Source organism: Sprattus sprattus (assembly GCF_963457725.1).
Source record: "Sprattus sprattus genome assembly, chromosome: 4".
NCBI classification, from domain to species: domain Eukaryota; kingdom Metazoa; phylum Chordata; class Actinopteri; order Clupeiformes; family Clupeidae; genus Sprattus; species Sprattus sprattus.
The window spans coordinates 23,061,257-23,074,228 of NC_137923.1; the positions used below are offsets into that span (position 1 = coordinate 23,061,257).

The 12,972-nt window shown below is 44.1% G+C and overlaps 1 protein-coding gene across 1 annotated transcript in view; it reads left to right on the forward strand.

Moving 5' to 3' along the window:
- Positions 1 to 2,230: 2,230 nt before the first annotated feature.
- prom1b (prominin 1 b) overlaps positions 2,231 to 12,972 on the forward strand; it is a gene marked incomplete at its 3' end in the record, with an annotated part of 31,491 nt that continues 20,749 nt past the window's right edge. The window contains exon 1 of the mRNA XM_080836718.1: positions 2,231 to 2,512. Coding sequence (XP_080692844.1) covers positions 2,254 to 2,512 — 259 coding nt within the window. The 5' untranslated portion in view covers positions 2,231 to 2,253. The remainder of the gene's footprint in view (positions 2,513 to 12,972) is intronic.

The window sequence follows — 12,972 nt, forward strand, 5'->3', positions numbered from 1 at the left end:
GGCCTCTCAGAGGTCCTCAAATTCGCATAATGGAAGGCCACTGAGAGGAGGCTGCGGTACACCAGAGAATCTGTGAGTGTGCCACACATTTAATGAGTTTGCAGAAAGAAACGATAATGATCACTGAATCTTAAGGCGTAGTTGAAAAGTCATATTTTCTCAGAGGTCTTTTGAGTTTAAGACAGTGGGAAATTCTAATATTTTACAGGAATAACAGACCACCTAGCTGATTCTGTAAATTAAGTTGAATTTAATATCAAGCGATACAACATTAACTTTAGAACCAAAAATGACAGGGAAGTGACCATTGTTACAGTTGTTGTGTAACATTTAACTTAATTTATCCTTCTGAATAGGACATTCACACTACCTTAACTTATAAGAGATTTTACTAACATTGGTTTGGTTGCTGTGTCTGAAATCTTAGTATAGTTAAATTATGTCTGAAATCTTAGTATAGTTAAATTAGTCTACATGTGTAACCGTTCAGCCCGAGCTTGAGATTGTACACTGCCAAGGGATGTATGTTTGGGCTGCATGATCCTAGGAATGAATCCATTTTTACAGGATGACACAAAACCTCAAATCCCCATAATGTCCAGATTTTAGGATTAGGACGTTGGCAGGATATGTATAACTGTGTATATGTGTGTGTGGTGTAATTTTCACTGCCTAATTCCTGCTTCTGTAGACACAGTCATGTCTCCCTGTACATCTTTTTCTCTGTCACTCTGTGCTGATACAATGTGCTCTTTATGGGTAAAATGTGAATCAAATTTTGTATGTTGGAAAAATTTAAATAAAAAATAAATTAATTCCAGTTAATAATCATTACTGCTCCAAGATCCTGCACTGAGGGGTATTCTTCAGTGTGTTTGCACAAAACAATTAGGAGGTGCTAGTGTTAAGTTTAGAACGTGTTCAAATGGACTAGAGAAAGCCTGAAGGGGCTTTGGGTCTACCTAAATGAATGTAGTCTGATGCAGTTCTAAGTGGGATGGACTGTGCCGTTGTAAACCTAAATGAATGTAGTCTGATGCAGTTCTAAGTGGGATGGACTGTGCCGTTGTAAACTAAGGGTGATACACTAGTCCAGGGAAGATGGTTGTTTGTGTGTAGAGCTACACACAAACCACCTTAAAAGGTGGGTTGAAATCATCCTTCCCATTTGTCTGTCTGACTAATGTTTGAAAGAAATTATTTTGTTCCAGGGACATGGGGATGTCAACTCACAATACAGCTCTTTGCCTCCTCTGGCCATGCCTCCAGTGGTGGGAAAATGCCTCCATGTCAGCTAAATACAACCCCTGTCTCCGCCACTACCAGACAGGGGAGGGGTCGAGGGTTCGGCTGCTTCACGTTGGGTCTCAGGTGTCCTGGTGTGGCCCCATAAAGGCTCTTTATGCACCTGCCTGGCTGAGAAAGTGCTCTGCTTATTACTACCATAAATCCTGAGCAACCATGGATGTGTAAATCTACATTACAATGTAAACCATTTCTACTCGGTTTCCATAACAAAGACCTGAGCATGCCAGACAGTAATGAGGATGTGTGTAGATTACTTACAAATGTTGCGTAGATCCGTTTATACATGACATTTGCAAATTATACTTAGGCAAATAAAAGTAAGGCTACTTGATCAGCGCGGACTCCGTGTTGGAGAGTTCTTGGTACTTCGCTTAGTCGGGAGAAAAGAGCTGGGCAGGTTCTTCATTGTTTTTTGGCTTTTTTATGCAGCATCTGTAGATTACCTGTAGTAACTGCCGGGGTAGAATGGCCTATAGCCTGGTTTGGAACTGCACATCTTACAGTAACGCACTACCGTACTTCTAAGGTCTTCCAGGGCGCTTTCACCACCCATGCGCGTTCACGCAGGAGGTAACGATAACACACTCACACGGACTCAGATGTCGCGCGCAGCCGCGGACGCACGAAATCTCACTCTGGTGCGACTGACGGAACAGTGATACCTAACTGCTCGCACGCGCCAAGAAGAAATGTTTATCATGAAACCGGGGCGGGATAATATGACTTACATTTATTAATGTGTTTCTCTCTGGTCAGTTTCGGTATTATTTCGGTAAAGTTTCATATTTATGTTCTCTGAATATCGATGCGGCAGCGGAGGATCAGATGAGCGACTGAAGACACCGGCTTTTTCCTGACACAAACGACCCCTTCCCTTTTGATACCTGCGATTATTCCCTCCATTACGTTTCTTTTATTCCGTACTTTGAAGGACAGTGACCTGCCATGTCTTGGAAAGTAGGACTCGTGCTACTCCTGAGCTTGGGGTTCAGCTCATGCGAACTGCACAAGGAAGATACGATGGACACTGAGGGGATAGCGCGCGCAGAAATGCAGAAGATCCCTATTCAAACTTTGGATTTTGGATTCGTGCCGTCAGTGGTCTACGAGACGCACGCCTATTACGAACCAGGAGCGATGGGGGTTCTTTTTCATATGGTGCATGCATTCCTCTATGCGGTTCAGCCGAACCCTTTCCCCAAAGGTGAGGAGAGAGCCACCTGATCTGTGTCTGCAAATGTTTCACTGCCATACATTGCCGTTGGCAACACTTTTCTGCTGTTGGTCTATAATTTAGATGAGGCTATAACCTGAAGGCACAAGAGGGCTTACAGTAGCGGCACCAATTTATGTGCCCTTAGATTTGGCTCTATCTTAAAGGACTTTAGGCTTTGTCATTGTACCCAAATCTCTTTTTTTCTGTCTGATGATTTAATGGAATTGCAGTTACACTTTATGGAAATACAGTTTAACTTACAACATGTGTCTACTAGTGCACTGGCAGGCTGTGGGCTGGGGATGAGGCTCATGTGAGCTCTGTAGATGACTGCAGAAGACATGAGTTCTTGCTCAATCTCATTAGGACACATGATTAAGGGTTGGTGGGCAGTTTACTCAAAGTCACAGCTCAGGAGCGGATGTGATTTTCCGTATCCTCAAGCTCTCCTGTGCATTTTGTATGAGAGAGGCTACCCATGATAAGGGGGCTATTGAGTCAACAGGAATCCGTGATTCTTCTGTGATTTTGTGAAATGTCACAGTGAGGCAGAGTCTAGAGAGGGAAACAGGTCATATAGTATGTGTGTGTGTGTGTGTGTGTGTGTGTGTGCGTGTGTGTGTGTGAAGGATGAGGTCACGTTGGTGAGAGGTAGTGCAATAGGATTGGGACTTTAAGTCGGCCACAGCCATTTCGATGTGCGTAATCAATTAGAAGATTCTGGCGATTAGGCGTGGCTTCCAGAGTCACCTGCCTGATCAGGTAAGCTCATAATCTGAACTACCATATGCTGCTGCTCTTCTTTGCATCAAAATCAAGCAGGTTTACACAATTCAAAATCCAAACGTAAATACGTAAAGTACACCTACAATGTCCTACTTACATTTACAGCAATGCAGTTGACAACAGGTGCTGCCAGGATGTTGCATGCCAACATTTTTTCAGCTGAGGTGTCTTAGTGTGCTGTTAAGCTTGAAAAGTTAATACCCATGCGTTTGGCATGACATGGCACCTGTTGTATGGTGCCATTTTATGGGTCAGGGCGGGACATGAGGCCAGGTATCCGGCATAGTGATTAGCACAGAGACTGTGGTGGTGTGAAGTCCTGATTGTGGCAAGAAGAACCACCCAACCTGCCTTCCTCTTTCTCTCCCCCCTGTCCCTCTTCTCCACACCATCTCTTAATCCATACCTTTCTAACTTCTTGTCAGCTGCCCCAGAATTAGACAGAGACACAGAGAGAAAGGAGGAGATTTGGAGAGAAAGTAGCAAAAAAATTCCAGCAGCTTTCCTGTCATGCAAACGGAAATATAAACACGACAAATAAGTCCCTGGACAACTGGCCATCTTGTTGGTACAGCCTGAACTCTGTGCATGTCCCTCATGATCATCCAGTATGATACATCTGAGGGTGTGCTGTCTGAAACTGGGCTGTTTACTGGGTTTTCCCTGGGCATGGCTGTAGTGGTAAACTCCTGATCTATGTAGAAAGTCCCCTGCTGCTGGCTGGCTTATCCTGCCCTGATATAGAGAGTGCGGCTTAGGTGGATTAGGCAGCCGAGCAGTAACTTAACGCCGGTGGCAGATGTCATTGTCTCGGGAGCGGGGGCCCCGGTGATGCGCGCCCTCCCTACCCAGCCGCACGCTCTCCTCCTCTCCGCTCCGCTCCACTCCTCTCCCCTCCGCCCTGCACTCACGGGCCACCCGCTCCACCCGCCCATCCGCCCTGCCAGGAACTGGGTCATCGCCTCCGCATTCACCCCGCACTCATTAAAGCAGGATGCCCCGGATATTTGCTTACTGATTTATCTGCTTATTCATTCTTTCAATTAACTACGTATGGATGTAGATTATATAGACAAATAATAGCTGCATGTGATTGCTTTATTGGACTGTAGATCAAATGCTGACCGCTAGATTATCCCCAGGCTATACTTTCTGAGCATTTAAAGCGAGACGTGGAAACAGTCAGGACTGTCACACTAGGCTTCAGGATATTGTTTCTCGCTTTCGGAATCCGTGGTCTGACTGCGGAGTGTAATCCAGACAGTGACTTACTTAAACTACTACGAGATGCTATTCATGTCTGCACTATGCGCTATATAAAGAGTTGACTTGTAAAGCAGGGTTTACACACGTCAGTTGAGTATAGCTGCTTGTGTCGTGGGCTCGTGTCGAGACAGATGCGGGACCGTGCCCTGGTTAAGATAATGAGAGAGGGCACAGGGCCTTGGCTTAACCCTTAGATGCATGGGCTACCAATACCTACACTCTTCCATGAGCGGGGTCAAAAATGACCCCAATTAGAATGCATGCGTTTTATGCTGTAAACTCAAATAATGTCTTTCATTTAGGTTAAATATGATGATTGTTATTATATATTTGTCAACAAAATAATTATTTCATGTTGGACATATGAATGTATCACTGTTTATTAACATTGTATTACAAAACAGCTTTTAGAAAGGTAAAAAAGGTAAACATCCTAAAAGGATCTCAAGACGAGAATTATTTTATATTTTGCATGTTAATTTCTTTCATTTTGTTTAAAAATGAACATTTTTATTATGATATGGTCAACAAAAGAACTAATTCATGTTTGACATGTTCATTTATCACTTTTCATTAACATTTTATCAAAAAACTACTTTGAGAAAGGTAAACATCCAAAAATGATCCCAACACGAGAATTTTCATATTTGACATGTTAATTTCTTATCTTTCAAAACAGGAACTTTCAGAGTGTGTGTGTCCCTCTGTCGCACGCCCAGACACATATAAACACTCTCTTCTCACTGTGTGCAGCTGTTACAAAGTACCTTTTTCTGGCAGTGAGCACTGCACACATGGCCACTGCATTTCCAGCAACTATTGCTGGCTTTGCGGTCTTGATTTCTTGGGCACATCTTACACCTTTTCCTCTTCTGTTGGCCCTGCCTGTTTCCCTCCTGTGGCTGGATTGCAGCTTTTGTCACCCCACACCTTTCCATTGCTGCAGTGATTGTGGTTGGTAGGTATAGGTTATCTTCCAGTCAACTTCTCATATAAGGCGTCACAAGCTCATGTGAGAGCTCTGTAAGAAAGCGCCGCCGGGCCTGAGTGATACCTGCATATAATTCAGGGTGCTGAGCCTTGAAAAAGGAGTAGGCATTCAGGGTGGCAATATCAATCAGGTTGTACCACAGCAGCAAGGGCCACCTCTGCGTTTGGCGTTCACAGGTGTAGGTGCCAACCATCTGGTCCACAGTATCTACACCTCCTTTCGTCTGATTGTAGAAGAGAATCACCTCTGGTTTTTTCTTGCGGGTGTTTTCATCCACCATTTTTCTGTGGTGCATTGTGCTGAGAAGCAGAACAGCCTTATCCTTCTTTCCAACGTAGCCGATTATGGTCATGCTGCCATTGAACCCAAAGTCAGTGCTGAAGAGCTCCCTGGTCTTCGAAGCTTTCATCACGGGAGGGATGTCTGGCTTGTTTTGTCGTAATGTTCCCACAATAGTCAGACCCTTCTCCAAGAGAAGCTCTGCAAGAGGCACACTGGTGAAAAAGTTGTCTGTGGTGACATTGCGACCTGTGTGTCTGAATCCACAGCACAACTTACTGACGATGTTGAGACCCAGATTCTTACTGACTCCTTCCCCTGGCTGTCTCCCACTGACACAATCCCTTCAATTGCATAGGGGGTTTTGGCGTCACAAAGCCAGGATACTTACATGTATGTTGTTGTGTAAAAATAACCTTCAGGATGGTGAGACTGCTGACATGAGATGTTATAATCGACAGTAAATGTATACCTGACTGTCACAGTTGATAAAAATCAAAGGTTCCTAGGGTTAACCTTTGAAATTCCATAGAAAATGCTTGGGGTCATTTTTGACCCCACCTATGCAAATCTGTGGTATTGATACAAAACATGAAATTACTTTAAAAATATAACAATTGGACACAAATCCAAATGGCCTAATGTCAAAGACAACCTATTTGAGGAATACATGGAAGGTTAAACGATAAAAATGTAAAATTAAAAAGATACTGCAAAAAAACAACCCCTGGGGTCATTTTTGACCCCACTTATGCATCTAAGGGTTAATGCCATTTTTACCTCTAGGTCTCATTTTCATAGCAACAAGCAAGAAAAAGGGGCTGGTCTGTATATGACTGGCACACATGTGTTCTCTGACATGACAGCAGCTTATCATCTCTGGTTTTTCATCCATTTTTGTGTGTGTGTGTGCGTGCGTGCGTGCGTGCGTGCGTGCGTGCGTGCGTGCGTGCGTGCGTGCGTGCGTGCGTGCGTGCGTGCGTGCGTGCGTGCGTGCGTGCGTGCGTGCGTGCGTGCGTGCGTGTGGTGTGTGTGTGTGTGTGTGTGTGTGTGTGTGTGTGTGTGTGTGTGTGTGTGTGTTAAGAGACAGAGGAGATGGTGAAGGGTCAGAGATACACACATGGTTAGATGGGATGAGAGCATGAATTGGATGACAAAAACTGTGGGAAATCACATAGAGAGCCAGAGAGAGAAAGAGAGAGAGACTGGGTAAAAGAGAGAGGCCACTTTTCAGCCAAACACCAAGGGCTTGATAAGAGGATTATCCACGTGGCCCTCAAATCAGTGATACCCATTGGAAAAACAACATACTGACCTATTACAGGGCACACTCTCTCCTTAGATTTAACATTTCCAACTTTAATTACATTTTCTATTTCCATTCCAATTACATTACAATACATTTCCACTGAGGCTCATACTTTCTTAAGTGTTGTGGCTTGTGACATAATGGTACTGCTGTAGACAGTGCTGTCTTTCTTTTATTTTAAATAGACTTAATGATACAGACTCATGATAACTGAACAAATGTAGCTTTAGATGGAGAAAAAGTTATCTACATGAATAGACGAATGCACTCAGAGGAATGAGGACTCAGTGGTTTGGAGGCTTTCTGAGGTCATATAAGAGGCCGATGTCCCTAGTCCCACATCTTTCTGGGTTTATTTTTCATCCTCCATTCACCCTCTATTCACCAATCCATGAATTCACAACTGGAGTAACTAGTTCCCTTTTCAAGCTCTCCTTCATCAGGACGTTATGTAGAAGACGCTAGAAAACATTAAGGATGAGAGACAGCGTTGAATTGTACAAACCCAGTACCATTATTGGCCTCTGGTGACTGGCTTTGAGCTGAGCCTACAGGTCACAATGAGTTAAAGGCACCCAGTGCAACTTTATATAAACATTCGATGAAAAATAAACATTCAATTTCTAGTCTTTTTTACACGTAGTAAGTTTCAATAACTCCATACCATTACATATCGACATTCAAGGAGCAAAGATGAGACGTCGTTGTGTGGTGAGAACTGATAGAAAATCATAAACAACAACAATCGCCGGTGTGGAGAGGCCATTTTTCCATTGACTGGAATCCTGCTTTATTTATTTTGGGCAAGAAAATGGCGGCGATTGTTGTTGTTATCGATTTCTATCAGTTCTCACCACACAACGACGTCTCATCTTTGCTCCTTGAATGTCGATATGTAATGGTATGGAGTTATTGAAACTTACTAAGTGTAAAAAAGACTAGAAATTGAATGTTTATTTTTAAGCCTCGAAAGTTGCACTGGGTGCCTTTAAATTATTATATTTATTATTATCATATAACAGTTTGAAATATAGCCACGCTGACCTTTGAATGCACTTTTTATGGGGTGGCATTTGTAATGTTGCAAATTCTGTAATCCTGTTTTTTGTTGCACTGTCAAATGAAAACTTCAATATTCTGCGGTCACCTTTTCAAACATTTTGAGAGAAATTCATGTAAGGTCATGCAACAGCTTTTCCACAAGTAATGTTTTCCTTAAATATAAAGATACCGAAACCATACCGTTACCATGGCCCAATAGCTGTCATATATACGAACCATGGGCCCTCTGCATCCCTAGGTCTGGAGGTCTGCCTTGATGCTGTGGGCCCACACAGCCAACGCAGTGGTGTGTCGGTGGGGACGGCCTTGTGTGGTGCGAGGCCGGTGCCAACAGCTGCATTAAGCACAGCGGGTTGTTTCCTGTGCGCTCATGCCGGCGCTGTATGTGTGCCACTGCTTGGAGATAAACACCCACCCATCTGGCCTCTGTCTTAGACAATGCAGATTGACTGACAAAGACCCCCCCCCCCCCCCCCAGCCTCCACACACACCACACACACACACACACACACACACACACACACCACCAGTACTGCTACCACCATAACACAAGCCACTAGGTCAGGGGGTCAGCTGACTTAGCCTGCCTTATGCCTTCACAGTCTCTTTCTCAGGTGGATTTAGACGTGCCTCTCCAAATGTTACTTAGTGAATCTGTAGTAAATCCACTTCAAATCCACTTCTTCTGACTCTTTTCCAAACCAACATCGCACTTTTAAAAAATCTACACAAAAGATGGCTACAGTATCATATTTCTTGCTTGTTGCTTGCTTTAATTTATGTTGACTACATATATGCTAATTTAATTAATAAAATTTGACCTGTCAGGACCTCATAAGTGCATAGAGTTTGGAGTTACTTAATATGGCTGGCAATAACCGCTAGCACAAGGCTGGAGACCGAAACCTATTTATGGAAGTCTGTGCCAGATCGTGTTAAGCTGACTAATTTAGTGTATTCTGTACTCTGTTCAGAACATACATACACGGATTTAGTGACCAAAGCCAGAAACAAAAATATGTTCCTCAGCTGACAGGCATTGGAAGCTAAGAGCTTTACAGTTAGCCGACTAGCTAAATGAGGCAACGTGAGGCTATGAATACACTCTTCGACGTAACTATACTGTCAATTAACATAAATTGCCCGAGAGCAATTAATTGTGCTGTCACAGGAACTGTAAAACTGTGTGTGTGTGTGTGTGTGTGTGTGTGTGTGTGTGTGTGTGTGTGTGTGTGTGTGGCATCAGTCAGGATATAACATACTTGGACCGTTAGATCTTAGACGGTGTCCACATACTTAAGACTCCTTTAACTGGGAATATGAACTTAAAGAGAATGATTTAGAAAGATTAATTAACATGAGTATAACTTTCTGAGACTAAGAGTCCCAGACTCTATAAAATGTTTTGAGGAAAGAGAAAGAATCAAAAGATAAGAGGATGTGATGCAAGTGTATGTGTGTGTGTGTGTGTTGTGGGGGGGGGGTGGTGGGGGGGGGGTGTCGGTGGGGGTGCTGTTTGCTCGGTGACCTGATTTTCTCCAATCCTCCTACAGTATTCGTGCCATACTGTCCTGAGCCTTCAGAAAAAGCCGTAGACAGATACATGGCAACACAATATCGTGATACAGGCACAGATACACAACCAGTGACACAGCCGTGGTTGAGATGAGTGTGAGTGTGAGTGTGTGTGTGTGTGTGTGTGTGTGTGTGTGTGTTTGTGTGTGTGTGCGTGTGTGTGTGTGTGTGCTCGTATGTGTATGAAGGTGGGCTGAGAGTTTGATGGCATGCGTGTGCCTGCGCAGTGTCTGTAAGAGATGAGTGTGTGTGTGTGTGTGTGTGTGTGTGTGTTCATGTGTGTTTGGAGGTGGGCTGAGAGTGTGATGACATGCGTGTGCCTGTGCAGTGTCTGTAAGAGATGAATGCATCACTTCCAGTCTCAGTGTCTCTGTATCAGAGTGACGGGGGGTGGGTGGGATTATGAAACAGGAAGGTTTTACATTCAGCAGAATGGCTCTATTTATAGCATGTGAAACCACATTCAATACAGTTTTTCTACACAAGTCATTCATGAATAAGCTGAGACAGGGGAACACACACACACACACACACATACACAACCATGAATACAAAGAGATAGATAGAGAGAGAGAGAAAGACAGAAATATCATCCTCTGAATATCCAAGTGTACAGACAACAGACAACCGGTGCTACTAAATCTCAGTCACATTTTCAGAGTCAGTTCTGGTCAGAGGCAAGGATATAGGAAACTTAATATGATGGCATTATTTGAAACTGTATTTATGGTTAACTCTATTGATGGTCATATGGTGTGCTTTATACATCTTTTTTAATCATATGAACAACACACACACTTTTACAAGCTTTTCATTAAGATGAAGGCATATTGAAAACTTGCAGCGATACAAGACCCCACAGGGACAGCCTTTCAGCTTCTGCCTGTTAGAAGTCCAATGAGCCTCTGCGCAGCTCCCAGTCTTGTGGCTCTAGTGGGAGGTTAAACTGAACTCAACCTCCCTCATGTCAGCACCGTCCCTGAGTGCAGTTCTGCAGCACCTTGATCTGTGTTTACAGGAGCAACAGCCAATTTCAACACCTGCTGGGTGACCTGCCACGGCCCAGCACAGCTGCACACCAGCCACCCGACTCACTCACTCTTTTACTCTCTCATTTACTCACTCACTCACTCACTCACCCACTCTCTCTCATTTACTCACTTAGGCCCAATCCCATTTCTCATCTCTACCCCTACCCTTACCCCTACCCCTTCGCCTTCGCTTTTTCAAACGGAGCGGTAGCGGAAGGGGTTGAAACGCTAGCCCTTCGAATTGGGATAGCACTTCAACAATTACGTACGTCATCAGTACGAAGCGTCAGCTGTTACGTTACCGGAGAGCGACAGCTGTCACTCACCAGACATAAACAAACATGGCGCCTGCAGCTGTTATTTACACAATGCAACATTTCATCAAACAAGTTTTGAAATCATGAATTACAAAGAAAATACTTTCATTTGTGTGATGCTTTCCCTGCTGTTTCCGACATTTTTAAATGGACTCGCGCGATGTTTTTTCTTTAATGATCACGGGTTCGCAATGCATTGAGGGAAATCAGTCTACCCCTCCGTTTGAAGTGTGCCCTCGGAAAATCTTCGTTTGGAGCGGTAGAAAGCGCTTCCCCTTCCCCTACCCCTCTGTCTTAACGTGAATTGGGACAGCCCTACCCCTCCACATGAACGCGCAAAACGGAGGGGAAGGGGAAAGACGAAGGGGTAGCGGGAGAAATGGGATTCAGCCTTACTCACTCACTCACCCACTCTCTCTCACTAACTCACTCATTTACTCTCTCACTCACTCACTCACTCACTCACTCACTCACTCACTCACTCACCCACTCTCTCTCAATTACTCACTGACTCACTCACTCACTCACTCACCCACTCTCTCTCACTAACTCACTAATTTACTCTCTCCCTCTCTCACCCTCTCACTCACCCTCTCACTCACTCATAGTTCATTTTACATTCTATCACAGTGTCCAGACACAGCCACCACATCCTCTCCTGCTGATTCACTCACTCACTCACTCACTCACTCACTCTTTACTCTCTCACTCACTCACTCACTCACTCACTCACTCACTCACTCACTCACTCACTCACTCACTCACTCTACTCTCTCACTCACTCACTCACTCTTTACTCTCTCACTCACTCTCTCACTCACTCACTCACTCACTCACTCTTTACTCTCTCACTCACTCACTCACTCACTCTTTACTCTCTCACTCACTCACTCACTCACTCTCTCACTCAATCACTCTTTTACTCTCTCAATCACTCACTCACTCTTCCGATCCCTCTTTTACTCTCTCACTCACTCGCTCATTCACTCACTCTTCCACTCTCTCTCTCACTCACCTTTTCACTCACTCACTCTCTTACTCTTTTGCGCTTTCACTCACTCACTCACTCACTCACTCACTCACTCACTCACTCAATCCCTCACTCTTTACTCTCTCACTCACTCACTCACTCTTTTACTCTCTCAATCACTCACTCACTCTTCAGATCCCTCTTTTACTCTCTCACTCACTCGCTCATTCACTCACTCTTCCACTCTCTTACTCTTTTGCTCTTTCACTCACTCCCTCTCTCCCTCTCTCACTCACCCACTCACTCACTCAGACTTTTTACCCTCTATCACAGTGTCCAGACACAGCCACCACATCTTCTCCTGCTGATTCACTTGGCTGTGTAATCATTTTGAATGAGTCTGGTGTTCTGAATAGCAGGGCAAACGCAAAGGCTTAGCCAACCTACTCCAATGTTGATGTGAAGACATCCATTTCATTCTTGTGATTTCATGTCCAGATATTTTGATCACACTAGCAACCCAATTTGGATTAAAATTATGCGATCTTTTAAAAACTACAGCGACTTCAATTGTTGGTTACGTAACAAGCTGAGGAATTAATACTTTATGAATAGGCAGCTACATGTGTGTGGATGGATGGATGTGTGTGGGTCTTAAGTCACTGGCCTTGTTTCAATATGCTTACAGTAATCCACCAAAATGAGCCATACTAGTAAATCATTGTCAGTGATGGGTGGGTTTGTGTTTACATTCTGACCCTCTGGAACGGTTTGCTTTCAGTGTTCCCAACATGTTGAGTGCTGAGTTCAGAAGTGAACAGGTGAGTTAAGTGCTGACGAGGTAGTGGCAGGCTGGTGCTGA